The sequence below is a fragment of the Orycteropus afer genome, unplaced genomic scaffold, assembly GCF_000298275.1.
Source record: "Orycteropus afer afer isolate SDZICR_OR568_19922 unplaced genomic scaffold, OryAfe1.0 scaffold00169, whole genome shotgun sequence".
NCBI lineage: Eukaryota > Metazoa > Chordata > Mammalia > Tubulidentata > Orycteropodidae > Orycteropus > Orycteropus afer.
In genome coordinates this window covers 4,564,704-4,580,938 of record NW_006921756.1, presented here as the reverse complement: position 1 = coordinate 4,580,938, position 16,235 = coordinate 4,564,704, and the positions used below count along the sequence as shown (strand labels likewise).

General features: G+C 44.5%; 1 protein-coding gene across 1 annotated transcript in view; it reads left to right on the top strand.

The window, feature by feature from the left end:
- Nucleotides 1-16,235, top strand: part of TRABD2B (TraB domain containing 2B) — a 329,047-nt gene that overhangs the window by 292,039 nt on the left and 20,773 nt on the right. The window contains exon 4 of the mRNA XM_007946710.1: nucleotides 7,186-7,360. Coding sequence (XP_007944901.1) covers nucleotides 7,186-7,360 — 175 coding nt within the window. The remainder of the gene's footprint in view (nucleotides 1-7,185; nucleotides 7,361-16,235) is intronic.

Here is a 16,235-nt window from a genome sequence, read left to right as displayed (position 1 = left end):
GATTGTTTGTCTTTTTGTTATTGAGGTGTTGGAGTGTTCTATAAATTCTAGAGATAAGTCCCTTGTCAGATATGTTATTACCAAATATTTTTTCCCAATCACTTTAAAGAGGTCTTTTGCAACACATTTGCCAGTGTGACACTTCCTCTTAATTCTTGACTGCTGCTTCCATTGGTGTTGATTTTGGAACCAAGTAATATGACATCTTTGACAACTTCAGTCTTTTCTCTGTTTATCATGATGCTGCTCATTGGTCCAGTTGTGAGGATTTTCATTTTCTTTATGTAGTGGTGTATTTCGTATTGCAGACTAGTCTTTAATCATCAGCAGCAAGTACTTTTAAGCCATCTTCATGTTTAGCAAGCAAGGTTGTGTCATCTGCACACCTCAGGTTGTTCATGAGTCTTCCTCCAATCCAGATGTCACGTTTTTCTTATAGTCCAGCTTCTCAGATTGTTTGCTCATCATAGGGATTGAATAAGTATGGTGAAAGGATACAACCCTGACATACTCCCTTCCTGATTTTAAACCATACAGTGTCCCCTTGTTCTGTTCGAACAACAGCTTCCTGATCTATGTACAGTTTCCTCATGAGCACAATCAAGTGTTCTGGAATTCCCATTCTTCTCATTTTCTCTAAGTGAGATCATACAGAATTTGCCCTTTTGTGATTGACTTATTTCACTCAGCATATCTTCAAGGTTCATCCATATTGTAGCATGCATCAGGACATCATTCCTCTTTATAGCTTTATAGCTGTGTAGTGTTCCATTGTATTTTTGTACCACATTTTGTTATCCATTCATCTATTGATGGACACACTTATTGCTACTATAAATAGTACTGCTGTGAACACAGGTGTATATGTGTGTGTTCATTTCACTACTTTTATGTCCCTAAGATATATACCTAGTAGTAGAATTTCTGGGAATATGGTAGTTCTATTTTCATACTCTTTTCCACAATAATTGTACCATTTTACATTCTTACCAGCAATGGATAAGTGTTCCAATCTCCCCATACCCTCATCAACATTTGTTCTTTTCTTTTTTTGTAGTTTAATCATTGCCATGGAACAAGTAAGGTATATCTCATTAAAGTTTTGATTTATGTCTCTCCAGTAGCTAATGACTGCAAGCGTCTATTCATGTGTTTGTTGGTCACTTGACTATCCTTTTTGGTGAGTGTCTGTTCACGTCCTGTACTCATTTTTTGCTTCACTTATTTGTCTTTCTTTTGTTACATTGTAGCAGTTTTATTAGTATTTTTGATATTAGACCCTTATTGGACATATAGATCCCAAAGATTTTTTTCCCAGACTGTAGAATATCTTTTTGCTCTTTTGATAAATTCCTTTGATGAATACAAGCATTTAATTTTTGTGAGGTCCCAATTTCTATTGTGCCTTCTGTTGCTTGTGGATTAGTTCCATAAGGTTTTCAATGGCTGATTTTTCAGAAGTAGATTGCCCTGTCTTTCTTCCAAGGCACCTCTGGGGGGGACTCAAACTTCCAACTTTCTGGTTAGCAGCTGAGCATGATAAGCATTTGCACCACCTAGGGACACCAATTGTACAATGTTGTTAGATGCTGTCAAGTTGGTTCCAACTGATAGCAACCCGGGTGTGTAAAACAGAATGAAACACTGCCCAGTCCTCCACCATCCTCACCACCATTGTGGCAGCCACCACATCAACCCACGTTGCTGAGGGTCCTCTTCTTTTTTGCTGACCGATTACCAAGCACTCCTTCTCCGAGGACCGGTCCCTCCTGGTAACATATCTAAAGTATGTGAGACAAGGTTGCACCATCCTCGCTTCTAAGGATCATTCTGGCTATAGTTCTTCCAAGACAGATTTGTTCATTCTTCTGACAGTCCATGCTTTATTCAATATTCTTCATTAACACCATAATTCAAAGACATGAATGCTTCTCCAATCTTCCTTATTCATTGGCCAGCTTTTGCCATGTGTATGAAAATGCCATGTCAGGCGTACCTTATTCCTCAACGTGACATCTTTGTTTTTAACACTTTAGAGGTCTTTTGCAGCATATTTTCCCAATGCAATGTGTCATTTGATTTCTTGACTGCTGCTTCCATGGGCATTGATTGTGGATCCAAGTAAAATGAAATCATTGACAACTTCAGTCTTTTCCCTATTTATCATGATATTGTTTATTGGTCCAGTTGTGAGGATTTTTGTTTCCTTTATGTAGAGATGGAGTCCATACTGAAGGGTGTAGTCTGATGATCATCAGGAAGTACTTCAAGTCCTCTTTATTTTCAGTAAGCAAAGTTGTGTCATGTGCATATCACAGGTTGTTAACAAGTCTTCCTACAATCCTAATGGTGTGTTGTTCTTCATGTAGTCCAATTTACAGGATTGTTTGCTCAGCATACAGATTGAATAAGTATGGTGAAAAGATATAACCCTGACACACACTTTTCCTGATTCTAAAACATGCAGTATCCCTCTGTTCTGTCCAAATGACTGCCTCTAGGTCTATGTACAGGTTCTGGATGAGCACAGTTAGGTGTTCTGGAATTCCTGTTTTTTCAATATTATCCATAATTGTTATAATCCACAGAGTTGAATGCCTTTGCATAGTCCAGAAAACACAGGTAAACATCTTTCTGATTTTCCCTGCTTTCAGCCAAGATCTATCTGACATCAGCAGCAGTATCCCTCATTGCGCATCCTCTTCTGAATCGAGTTTGAATTTGTGGCTGCTTCCTGTCAATGAACTGCTGCAAACATTTTTCAATCTTCAGAAAAAGTTTACTTGCATATGAAATTAATAATATGGTCTGATCATTTCTGCAGTCAGTTGGACCTCCTTTCTTTATAATGAGCACAAATATGGATGTCTTCTAGTCAATTGGCCAGGTAGCTGTCTTCCAAATTTCTTGACATAGATGAGTGAGCACTTCTAGCATTTCATCTGTTTTTTGAAACATCTCAATTGGTATTCCATCAATTTCTGGAGCCTTGATTCTCACCAATTCTTTCAGTGTAGCTTGGAATTCTTCCTTCAATACCATCAGTTATTGATCGTATGCTACTTCCTGAAATCGTTGAATGCTGACCAATTCTTTTTGGTACAATGACTCTGTGTATCCTTCCCTCTTTTGATACTACCTGCATCTTCTCAAACCACCCTTTGAAATTTCCCATTTAGCTCTTTAGCTTCATAATTTCTTCCATTTCCAGTAGCTACTCTACATTCAAGAGCAAGTTTGAGTCTCTCCTGACATCCATTTTGGTCTTTTCTTTCTTTCAAGTCTTTTTAATGACATTTTGCTTTTTTCATGTATGATGTCCTTGATGTCATCCCATAACTCATCTGGTCTTTCATCATTAGTGTTCGGTGCTTCAAATCTACTCATGAGATGGTCTCTGAATTCAGGTTAGATATAATCAAAGCAGTACATTGGCTCTTGTAGACTTGTTTTAATTGTCTTCAGCTCCAACTTCAACTTGCATATGAGCAATTAATGGTCTGTTCTGCAGTCAGCCCAATTCTGACTGATGATAATGAGCTTCTCCATCATCTTTTCCCACAGATGTAGTTGATTTTATTCCTGTATTTTCCATCTGGTGACATCCATATGTACAGTCACCATTTATGTTGAAAAAAGGTATTTGCAGTGAATAAATCATTGGTCTTGAAAAATCCTATCATATGATCTCACGTATCATTTCTATCATCAAGGCCATATTTTCCAGCCACTGATTCTTCTTCTTTGTTTCCAACAAAGTACAATAGCTGATGTTTATTAACAATTTCCTTTGTGCTATGCACTGTGCTAAGCAATTTCCAAAACCAATCTCATTTAATCCTTACAACAATGTATATTACCCCTGTATTACAGATTGGGAAGGAGCCTTGGTGGTGCAGTGGTTAAATGCTTGGCTGCTAACCAAAAGGTGGCAGTTCGAACCCACCAGCTGCTCCACAGGAGAAAGATCTGGCAGTCTGCTTCTATAAAGATTACAGCATTGGAAACCCTGAAAGGCAGTTCTACTCATCCTTACAGTGAGTCAGATTCAACTCAACAGCAATGGATTCTTTTTGGTTTATAGATTTGGAAACTGAGTCTGAGAAGTCTAAAACTTGTTCATTATAGAGAGGTCACCCAGCTAGTAAATGGTAAAAGAGGGATTCTGATTCAAGTTGTCCTGGATGTTTGACTTCAGGGCCCACATTTATAACCACTAGGAGCTCTGGTAGCATAGTGCCTAAGGCACTTGACTGCTAACCAGAAAGCTGGCAGTTCAAACCCACCAGCCACTCCTCAGAAGGAAGGTTGGGCAATCTACTTCCATAGTGATACCACCTTGGAAACCCAAGGAAGGGTCACTATGAGTCGGGTCTGATTCGACGGCACATAACAACAACAACAAAAAAAAACTCATGCCTCTCAGCTCCTTCATTCATTCACTCATTGAACAAATATTTATTTGTTGGCACAACATAGTCCCACATTTTTCCCATACTCAAGGAATGAAGAGAAATTCTATGAGGAGCATGTTTCCATAAATAACTCTTCTGAGTCACTGCCTCTACAGTGCCCCTCCCCCACTCAGAAGCTGGCAGAGTTTCCTATAGCTACATCAAGTCCAAGTGTGATGTTTTCTGTCAGGGCAGCTAATCATCCCTTCCATATTGGTGTGAGTGGGGGTAACTCAATTCCTTCATTCATTCATTTGTCCAATAGTTCCCAGGCACAGGCTCTCTTCTAGTCCTGTCTGGGCTCTGATAGGACTGCTACATACAGCTGTGCAGGTTGTGCACTGCACAAGTCTAGAGGACACCAGTTGTATTACTGTGTTCATCCCAGAACAGTGAATCAGGCCTTTCTGGCAGAAGAGGCCTATAGAACATGAATATTCACCTCCTCTCTCACTCTGGGGAAATTGATCCTTGGCTAGAACGTAAACAGAGGCAGATGTCACAGCCTTCTCAGAGTCCCTTAGCGTTACACTCCATTGACTCCTTCATTTTCCTCAGAAAGACTGTTGACAACTTGGCAGTGGCTCTGGAAGCCATGTGACTGGTTGCATAACACTTCTAGAGGCTAAAATCTCAAAATAAATTAGTCTTTTCATGCCATTGTGTCCGTTACTCAACTAGGCCTCAGATCTTGTGCTTTGTATCTGGGTTGATGAAAATAAAAGAACAGAAGAGGCAACATCAAGTGGAAGAAATTCTATGACAAGATTTAGAGATTAGAATGACATTGATGGGTTGAGAGAAAGAGAAAATATGTTCTGACTCATGACCTTAGTTTCCTCAGTGACCTCATGGCTTCCTCTTAGGCTCCACCCATGTGTTGAAGAGGACAGATGGTGATGGAACATTTGGACCTGTCATCAGGTTGGAAAGACAAAAGAACAGAAAGACCAGGTGTTTTAGTTCTCTAGTGCTGCTATAACAGAAAATACCACAAATGTATGGTTTTAACAAAGAGGGATTTATTCTCTTACAGTTTAGGAGTCTAAAAGTCCAAATTGAAAGTGCCAGCTCTAGGGTCTGGGTGAAGACCCCTTGACCTTGGGCTTCTCTGCCTCTCGTTCCCAGCCCACTGAAGCTGGAGGCTTCTCTTAAATCAGGCAGCTCCTGGCTACTGAGGCTGACAAACCCAAGGTCGACAAGTAAAATGGCACAGTCCCAAGATTACTAAGCACTATAGGGGGCCACTAGTTCAAGTCCAGAAACAGTCCCAAGATCAGCAGGCAACATGGCAGGTTGCTGAATGAAGACTCAGCTACATGCAGGGTCCAAGCATGCCAAAAACCTCAGAGACCTTTCTCAAAGCTTCTTCTTATATAATGGAAGCAGACCACGTTCCTAAGGCAGCTACTCACAGCACATTCTACCATGGAATTGATTACCAGTCTCATCATGGGGAATCACTACATTGAGCTGTCCAGCCACTCAAAACCAGGTCCAGCCAAATTGACACATAGCTTTAACTACCAGACCGGGGCTTAGATATCAGGTCACTGGGAGTGGAAGAACCCAGGACGAGGCACCTATGGTCAGGAAGGAGCACCTAACTCTGTGTTCAAGAGTCATTAAACATTTACTTGCACCAGGCTTTGGAAGCCCAAGAATGGAAAACGCTCTGTCTCTGAACTCAAGGAGCACTCTGCCCAGTTCAAGTACTTGTTGGTGATGTTATTCCAACCATGTGGCTGGGTGCAGAGAGTGAGGTGGTAGTGAAGGACCTAGAGCAGAGAAATCTGAGCAGTTCCAAGCTAGGTTGTTGAACAACCCATCATTATTGGGGAAGCTATGGTCTTGGGGTTGAAGTTTTTGAGAAGGGATGGAGAGGTTTGGGTTATGTCCTGAGAGGTGATGGAGATGAGGAAATGGTGGTGGCAGCAGATGATGACCAAACCAGGCTCAGACTGGGAAAACCAAATGTGCTGACACACCTCCTTTCCTCTCTATAGAGTGAGGTGGGCTTAATGCACACCATGATAGCAAACAAAGTCCTCAACATCATTGGCCCCATCTTCAAATAAGAAAATGGGCTCAGAAAAGTTCAGTAATTTGCCCACAGTCACACAGCAAACAGGGACTGAAACCCATGTTAGCTGTATCCCATATCCCATGGTCTTTCTGCTACACAAGGCAGCTCAGATGACCATCACACCTTCTTGCTGAACTGAATTTCTTCTAGGCACCAAACAGTGAGCATGGTGCTGAGGTGAGAGCAGTTAACAAGATGAGGATTGTCATGGCCATCTAGGACCACAGTGTCTGGAAGCTGAGGTTAAACAAGACAGAGAGACACAAGACAGAATGACACACATGGGGTCCTGCAGCCTGGGCCTCTCCTTGCTCTGCCACTTTATTAGCTATTTCCTTTAGAAGAGACTTTTCACATGTCTCTGGATCTTTCCCAATCTCTCTTCCTTCACCTATGAAACTGGAATAACAACATTGATCTCAGAGCATTCCCAAAACTGATGAAAAACATATACAAACCATTTAGCCCACAGTAGGAATTGGATAAAGGTAAGTTGCCCAGACCCACCTAAAACTCACTGTCATCAAGTCAGATCTGACTCATAGTGACCCCTCCTTGGGTTGATGGCAGTGAGTTTGGCTTTTTTTTTTTTTTTCCGTTTTGCTCCATAGAGAACTGAAGGCAGCCTCTGTCTTGCCTTTGCAGCTGCCCAACTTTATCAACACCACCCTCCCACCGCACGAGCAGGTGACAGCCCAGGAAATCGACAGCTACTTCCGCCAGGAGCTCATCTACAAGAGGAATGAGCGGATGGGGAAGAGGGTCATGACCCTTCTGCAGGAAAATGAAGACAAGATCTGCTTCTTTGCCTTCGGAGCAGGTTTGGGCTAGAGTGGGGAAAGGGTAATTTGCAGAAACTTTAAGGGCTTGGAGATTTACTAGACCCTACTCTACCTCTGCTTCATAAAGGAATGAATTGAGACTCAGAGTAGGGCAGAGAAGCCATCTAGCATGCAGTGGTAGAGCTGGAACCCAAAGCAAGTTCTACTGCTGGTCAAGTGTGCTTCCATAATGGTTTCTGTGGGCAAGGGAGTTTTGAGAAGTGACTCCTGCTGAGGCCAGGACATTCTCTGTGCTTCCTTCCTGTCCTGCGAGGTCATGTTGAGAGCCTAGAAGTGGAGCCAGCTCCGACTATCTAGCCCAGTTTCACCCCACCAAAAGGAGCCAGTGCAAAGCTTTGAGCATTATGTAACCCAGTGGGGAGAAGATAGGCTCTAGAATGCTACTGTCCTGGCCCCAGATCCTAACCCATACACCTCCAGGCTGCATGGCCTTGGCACAGTACCCTCTCTGAAGCTCAAGAACCTCTTCTATACATAGGCAGTGAAAGCAATAGCTATTAGATAAATTGAAAATATCTCCCTTAAAGAATTATTGTAAAGATGAGTGATAAGATACAAATAACCTACCAAATAGAAGAAGCTCAAAAAGGCAGCTGAATATCATTGTTATGGTAATCAGTAGACATATCATGATGTCAATGTGGAAACAGGAACTTGATGCTCTCTTCTGTAGGAATTCAGCCTCTTTATGCAGAGGGAAGTTCAGATGTTCAGGCACAATATTTCACCAGTATCTCTCTCATAACTCATTTTCTCTCTTTTCTCCCTTTTTCTTCTCCACTCTTTCTTCTTTTCTCTGTGGCCATCTCTGCCTAGGACTGCAGTCTCCATGTTGAGATCAGAATATTGTATTTGTCTGCCTTAGCAATCAGATTATAGTAGCTGACAGTGACAAGCATTTAGCTTTTGGTCGTGTTACCTGCAATTTGGGCTGACAGATTTCACTTCTTGCTTAGTGAAAATAAAATGAGATGGTTTATGGACATGCTTAGCCCATGCCTGGTGCCAAATGCATTGCTGCCATCCTCTGGTCCTTCTTGCCCCAAGCTGTTACTCTCACACTGTCCAACCAGGCCAGGCAGCATTGAACCAAGCTGAGTAGTTGCTCTAACCCTTTGGTTCATGACACATTGGGTCATCTTGATGTTGTGATAAGTGTATTCACTGTTTTGAGTCTGTCCCCTAATTCATCCCAAATACTTCAAGGGCAAGAGACAACAGCACATATTTCTGTGCCTTTCTTCCCTCCTCTGCAGTCCTCAGCATAATAGAGATATGTAGGAGGGGTTCAGAAACACACACACAGGCCCCCTGGGACAGCTCCTTTAAGGCCACCCCTGCAGCTGGACAGATGGGGTTTCTGGACTCATGCTGGAGCCCAGCTATGGCCCATCATGACCTCTGGCAATTCTTTCCATCTCACAGCCTCAGTTTATATATCTGAACAAAAGGATTCAGGACTTGCTTGTACTATCTACATTCCAGGAGCCCTTTAGACTCAGGTTTCAGAGCAGGGAGGAATTCCTGTGGGGAGGCCCATGAGAGTGTCCTACTCTAGCTGGCATGAGCAGGACGTTGGCTGACCTTGTGTTGAGGGTGAGGCCACTTTCCAGCTGCCCACACCTCCTGGGAACCTGATATGAGTAAGGACAGCTTTGGAGACCCACACAAACTTACTTTCCCTCACCACCCTGTGGCCTTCCCAGCTCTTCCTCCTATGCGCATCTGGGCAGTGCATCTTATGTGGAAGTACCCCCTGCTGACTTCCAGAGAGGAGCTATTGTGAGCTCATCTACCCCTAAGTTCCTCCCAGGCCCAGGAGGAGCTCCCCATGAGCCCAGACATTGAAGGAGTTCAGAGAAGGAGCCAGCATTCCACTTACCCACCTGACTTTGGCAGAGCCCCAAACCTGATCCACCCGGGGTCTGTAAGTAGCTAACCCAAGCTTGTTCCCATGGGAGAAGAAATGGGTGAGCCTAGAGATGGGCATGGACACTGACCTCTTTATTGTGAAACACTAAGTCCATTGGTGCACAATTGTTACTCAAGCAGCAAGCCGGCACCCCGGTATCACACTCAACTCCAGTTTCTTCCCTATCTCTCAAATCTAGTCAGGTCCTCTTAACAGAGCACCAAAAAGCATCCATCATCTCCATTCCCACTGTCACTGCCCAGCTCTAGTTTCCTCACTTTCTCCTGGTCTCCAGTTTGCTCCCCATAGTGTAGCCCCTGAATAGTGCTAGGTCCCCCACTCAGAACTTGAGCTTCAGGAGGGCAGATGCCATTGCTTCATCATCTCTGTGTCCTTGGTAGCTTATAATACTTTCAAGGTTGGTGAGTGAATGAATAAGTAAATGAACAAATGATTGAATACAAAGCAGAACTCTCCCTGTCCACGTGTCCTCTGGGCCTGGTAAGCTGATTAGGACATTGTTTGTTGTTAGTTGTCTTCGAGTCGATTTTGACTCATAGCATCCTCAGGTGTGCAGAGTAGGACTACTTCATAGGGTTTCCTTGGCTGTAATCTTAACCACTCAGAACCAGCTTGATGGCACCTAATAACAATAACATTCTTTTTTTTTTTTTTAATTGTGATTTGGGTGAAGATTTACAGAGCAAATTCACTTTCCATACAGCAGTTCACATATACTTTGTCTCATGTCATTGACCAAAATTTACAATGCAGCAGCTCCCCTCCCACTTCCTCCCCATAGTTACCACTTCCCAGTGTCCATCCCTCCATACTCTCCTGCACCCTGAGCTGTCTCCCTGTGCATAAGCAGCCCTTCCTTCTCCCATGATTGTTCTCTCCAGGGCGTGTGTCTACTTGAGGTAAATGTTTAACTCACATGCCTGTACTTTGTTTGGCTGGAAACCACAGGTGTGGGTTCAATTCCAGACCTGAAGGGCAGCTAGGGGCCATAGTCTCAGTGGTTCCACCAGGCTCTATTGGACCAGCAAACCTGGTCCCAACCATCTTTTTTTTTTTCCCTCCAAATGATTTTGAGTTTTGTTCCACATTGTTCTCCCTCTCTATCCAGGATCTCCTACGTCCCTTCCAAGTGGATGACAGTGGTAGCCGGGCACCATCTAGTTCTTCTGGTCTCATAGTTGTATAGGTTGCAGATCGGATGGTGTACCAGTCACTAGGACTGATTGTTTCCATTAATTTTGGTTTTCTTCTTTCTTCTTTGCTTTTGACGAGGAGAGACCCATCATTGCATCTAGATGGCAGCTTGCTAGCTTTTAAGATCACTGTTGCTACTCACCAAAGTAGGAGGTGGAACAATGTTTTGTATAGTATGTTATGCCAATTGAGCTTGATGTCCCCTGTGACTATGGTCCCAAGCCCTCAGGATCAACTACTCGGTCAACAATAACATTCTTAACTAAGGCAGATTGTCAGGTCTTTTCTTTTGCAGTCAAGTGCAGACCAGCAGTAAAGTCAAGACAAACTGAGCCACCTCAGCTTTTGTGGACCCATTCTCCAAAAACAACAGGTCTGGAGCTGCCATGTCCATGTGTTGCTGACATCCATCACTGTTCCTGCTTAGCTGTTCTGGGAACAGATGGCCCCACTCTGGGCTACTAATCCACTCTTGACCCAGGGATTTCAAAGCTGGCTTGAGCTTGTTCACTTCATTGTAGTCATGGGCAAACTGAGGTTCCCAGAAGGTGGGACACAGGCAAAGGCCCACAATGAGTCTGGGATACAGCCAGGACTGGTTCATAGGCCCACAGGTCCATAGCTCTGTGTTCATTTGTGGGGCAGGCAGCAGCTGAGTGAGCCTACCCAGTTAACATACTGGCATGGAGCGTGTACATATGCGTTCTGTGGTGGGAAAAGGCCACTCCTACCTTGTTACATTCTTATGGTCATGTAATTTCCAAGTCCCACATCCGATGACAGGCAGAAGGATTTATGTGTATGCCAGGCCCAGTGCTCTCAGTGGGCCGGGGACCTGCCTTCCTGCTCCATCCTTACTCCTGTGACAGATGCTTCTGTGTGTCCATTCAGGCACCAGCCACCCCTCCCCCCAGGTCCCCAAAGAAGGCATAGGACCCCCAAGGCCATGGGAAGGAGGAAGGGCCAAGGCCATTGGAAGTCTTCCTAGCCATCCCTCAGTTATGTGCCTTCTCATGCCAAGGACACAGCTCCAGTGTCAATGGGTGTCTCTAGGAAACAGGAACATAGTTATAAGACATTCTCGTCCACTCCAAACCCAGCTTTGCTGGGCGTCCAAGCCCAGCCACTACTAAGGGTCTGGCATTTCAGGACAAGCTCAACCTTTGAGTCCAGCCAAGAGCCCTGAGGGCTCTGTGGCCTGGAGCTCTGGAGAGAACTAAGCAAGCTAAGGTGAGAGCCAGAGCTCAGCCACCCCAGCCCTTCCAGTGCTGTCAAGCCTGCCCCGCAGCCCACCCCAGCTCCAGTGTCTCACCCTAAGAACCTATGAGGACAGACTGGGATTTCCAGTATTGATGCCAGTGTACAGGCGGTTCAGTGGAAAGGGTAAGAGTTTTAGAGTCAGGAGGCTGGGATTAAAGAACAGCTGTACTGCTGTCAGCAAAGAGACCCTGGAAAAGCCATGTCACCTCTGAGGTCCTCAGTCTCTCATCCATAAAATGGGCATAATATATCTGTCTTATAGGAGTATGCTAAGTACACTTATTTAAAATCATAGGTTTAAAACTCTTATAGTGTTGTGTATGTGTGATGTGTGTGGGGGGGGATAGGTTCTTATAATAAAAAAACTCTTCTATGTGCCAGGTAGGCCCTTTGATTAAATTAACAGTGTGTGATGAGTCGTATGAACTCATTTTTCAAATAATAGCTGAGGCCCAGAGAGAATGAATGGCTCCCTCCAGACCATGCAGACAGAGTGTCAGTTTGAACCATAGGCCCGGCCTTTTCTCCTGCACACAATGTCCTTGCTAACAGACTTGCAGACATAGTGATGACTTTGAGGGAAGGGATGTTTGTTAAACTGGTATTTCTCACAAGAGAGTCCTCTTCTTAGTGTCTCTGATGTTTCTGCAGCATGGTGTTGTTTGACGCTCCCAGAAAGAAGCAGGATTAGCTGGCAGATGTGGGGGTAGTTGGGGTACAGACGAGTGCAAAGACTTGGAGCAGGCCTAGGTGACATCTAGGGGCCCAAACAGAAGTTCTGCCTAGCAGGAGGTGGCTGTGGCCTATGAAAGAGCTAAGCTGCTCTCATGGAGGAGAAGTGCCAGCCTGAGGGGTGAGATGGGGAGTAGAGGCATGTTTCCCAGTGGCTTGGCTCATGCATTTGGAGGAACTGAGCATAAAGGTCCCCAAAGATCTGCTAGTCCAGTTGTTTCCAAATGTAAGTCCTTGGATTTCCTCTGGTCTACAAATAACTGAGAAAAGTAAATAGAAGGTTGTGAAATTTTTTGTAAGCTAAATTTATTCAGTTTAGAGGCCTATTCTGTGTTCTGGAATTATTTCCTTTCTACTGGTTTTGGAGTTAAAATATCCTTTACTTTTTAAAAAATAATAATGATGGTGATAGTAGAAGGCAGATAGGGCCCTCCAACCCCTTACTTGGCAAAATAAAACGTTAGTAACTGTACTGGTCCCTCATCCTTTTTTTTTTTTTTTTTTTTTAAAGAAGGGATATAATTGAATAGATTAAAACATCATGGAAAAAATACAGCAGAAGGAAAAAGGCCAATGATATAGGGAGGGTCACTAGTCCAGGGTCCAGAGAAGGCAGGAAGAGTGAGTGCCAGAAAGCTGGAATGGATGGCTTCTTATTTCCCTGTAAAGTAAAAGGTGAAGTCACCTATGGAAAAAGAGGAGAAAGGTGGGAGGGTTGTTGGTCCAAAGAGGGCAGAACATGTGACATAAATGCAAGAGAGACTGGCCACAAAACTGACAAGGTCAGAGAAGTTAAATAGATTTCATCTTCTGGGCCAACTGTGATTGTTTGGTGCAAAGGATTATAAATCCACACCAGAGCTCCACAGGGAAGAGGTCCTAATTGATTAGTGATGTCTACTGTTGATCACACCAAAGGCGCATATGTACCACATGTCTGCTCTGCCTATGCTAGGAACCCAGAGGATGCTGACTTGCAAGGAGTGCCCATGAACCTACAGTGGTCCCAAGTTTCACATTGAGATTTTCTCCAGCAACACAGAACAGCTACGGTGTAAGTGTGGATGCTGTCCCCCAGGTCTGTCTCCTGATTCTAACCCAGTATCCACTGCTCAGTGATCATCCCATGTTTGTGAACTACTCCAGAACAGGGTCAATGCATCCTCAGAATTGCCAACCACTAGTGGATGGTCTATAAAGATATTCTGGATAAAGTCATACAGAATCATGTTCATTCCATTCAGTCATGTGTTGTCTCCTGAGCCCCAGGTCTCATGGCAGTGACGGGCTCTCACTCCCAGGCACTAGAAGAAAATGCCTATTTTGTTCCTAACTCCAGGGAAACTGGGTCTTTCTTGAGGTATGCTTTACTCATTCAGCCATCCAAGAATCCTGTAGCATATTTTTTTCTCTGGAATAGAATGAGTAATATAGGGCCTGGAGAAGCTTGAGTTAGAGACATGAGCCAGACCCGAGGATAAATCAGGTGGCCTCTAGGGCCCATTCATTTGGAAATTCGAAAACCAGTTGGTTACCTTATATCCTATAACCCTAAGAAGCTGTAATCCAAATATAATTCTAACTTCTGACATTCCAAAATCCTTTGACCAACATCCTATAATTCTAAGACTGTATGGTTCTAATATCCCCATATTGCATTATCCTAGCATGCTAACGTTCTAACATCATTTGATTCAAGGATTCTTGAATTCCTTGGGAGGAGTATGAACTTAAGAAGCTTCCACAATGTAGAAATCCATCCACATAGGACTGTTGCCACCTGCCCCTCAGGAAGCAGAAGTCCAGGCAGAAAGCAGGGTTTGAATGGTTAAAAGGTGCACTGTGTGAGCCCTGGAGACAAAGCCACTATATCTGTTACCCCAAACAAATGCCTGCACATCCAACCTCCAGGCTCACACCAGCCTCTGTTTTTTGTATGTCAGGCACTCAGAATTGTGCCTATGAGATATAACCAGTTCCCGATTAGTGGTGAAGACCCGAGCCTGAAGCAGAGGAGAGATGAAAGTCCAACATACCAAACACCATCAATACCTTTCTTGTGAATAACAGCAGTAATTGCTCTCTGAAGAATGGGCATCATATTACTTATAGAACACTCATATCCATCAGCTTGTATAACCCATGTCCTTCGTTCGGAGTAAGTAGAAAGACGGGAAGTCAGAGACTCTTAGAACTGGAGAGCGGTGCTCCACACCAACTAGCTCATTCTTCCCGATGGCCATCCTCCCTAAAAGAAGCCATCCAGCTGCGGCTTAGACCCTTATTCTGCTAAGAATGACCATCCTCCTTTCTACGTGGGCTTGTGACCTCCTCTCTGGGCTCCCACAGTCCCCAGGATTTCCCCCATCACTACCTTCTTCATGCTGAGCCTAAGTGCCATCTTCCCTTCTAGGCTACATACTCCCTGAGCCCCAAGAGGTGCTCAGTTCCCTCTTGTTGAATGAGTGAGTGAGTGAATGCATGCATCGGTGAGCAGTAGTGCTCTGCCCACATATTACTTCCAGATAGAACCACATCTGCCATCACCACCCCCAGCAGTCCATGGTGGAAGACTCAAGGGGACCGACAGACACCGTACTTACCCTTTGGAAGGTGAGGCTGGATTGACAAATGAAAAGACCCTGGCACCATCTAGAATCAGAGTACCCCGGGTACTGTTGAATCCAACCAACCATGGAGTCAGAGATTTGGGGAAGAGGGAGATTAGTGCTAAGCTGGAAGATGTTTAGAGAGAGGAAGCAGCAAGATGGCTAGGAAGAGAATCATCAAGAAGGGGAAAAAATAGGGCATGGTGAGGGTTAAGTCAAGGACAAAAACTACACCAAGCCAGTTGCTGTCACGTCCATTCTGATTCATGGTGACCCCATGTGTTACAGAGTAGAACTGCACTCCAGAGGGTTTTCATGGCTGTGACCTTTTGGAAAGCAGGCTGCCAGGGCTTTATTCCAGGGTACCTTTGGGTGGGTTTGAACCACTAACCTTTTAGTTAGCAGGCAAACACTTAAACATTTGTGCCACCCAAAGACTCCAAGTTAAGGACAGGAGGATGAAAAAGGGAACCATTCTGATTTGTGAAAACGTCTTGTTTTCTGAAACCTTTCATGTAGCCTCTCAGAGCATTTCCTCCTCAGTCTGTACAATGAAGCCCTTATATGGGGTGAGGGCTAAGGCCCCTTCTAGCCCCAACATTCAGCACTTCCACCTATGCTTGAGGGTTGGCATTGTAAGTCAGACTAATGGAGGAGCTGAGAACCAATTGAAATTTCCCTGATGCAGGACCAGGTGCCTTTCAGTTCCTCTCATGGTCTCCACTACCCTCAGGACAAGACTCACTCCTACCTTCCCACCTTGCTTTTCTGTTCAGTGGCCTCAGGGACAGAAGCCCCTCCAAGCTAATGGCTTGGCCCAGAAGAGCAGTGGTGCTCCATATGGGGCATTTTTATCTTCAGGTATCAGAAACATAGCCTCAAGTCCAGCCATTTTCTCTTCTCCCAGGCAAGCACCCTTGGCCTGTCACACTGGCCAGACTGGAACGTGAGGCTACAGCATCCGGAACTGTTTCAGAGTTTCCAGTGGTGCTTCAAAGTGCCCTGCTGCCCCACCAAGTCCACATCTGGCAGCTGGCATGCCTGCTCTGGGCTGTGATCCTTGGCCAGGGTTGCTGTTCTTGTTTCAGCCCAGAGCATCTGTTCAGCCAGAGTTCACTCCCATCT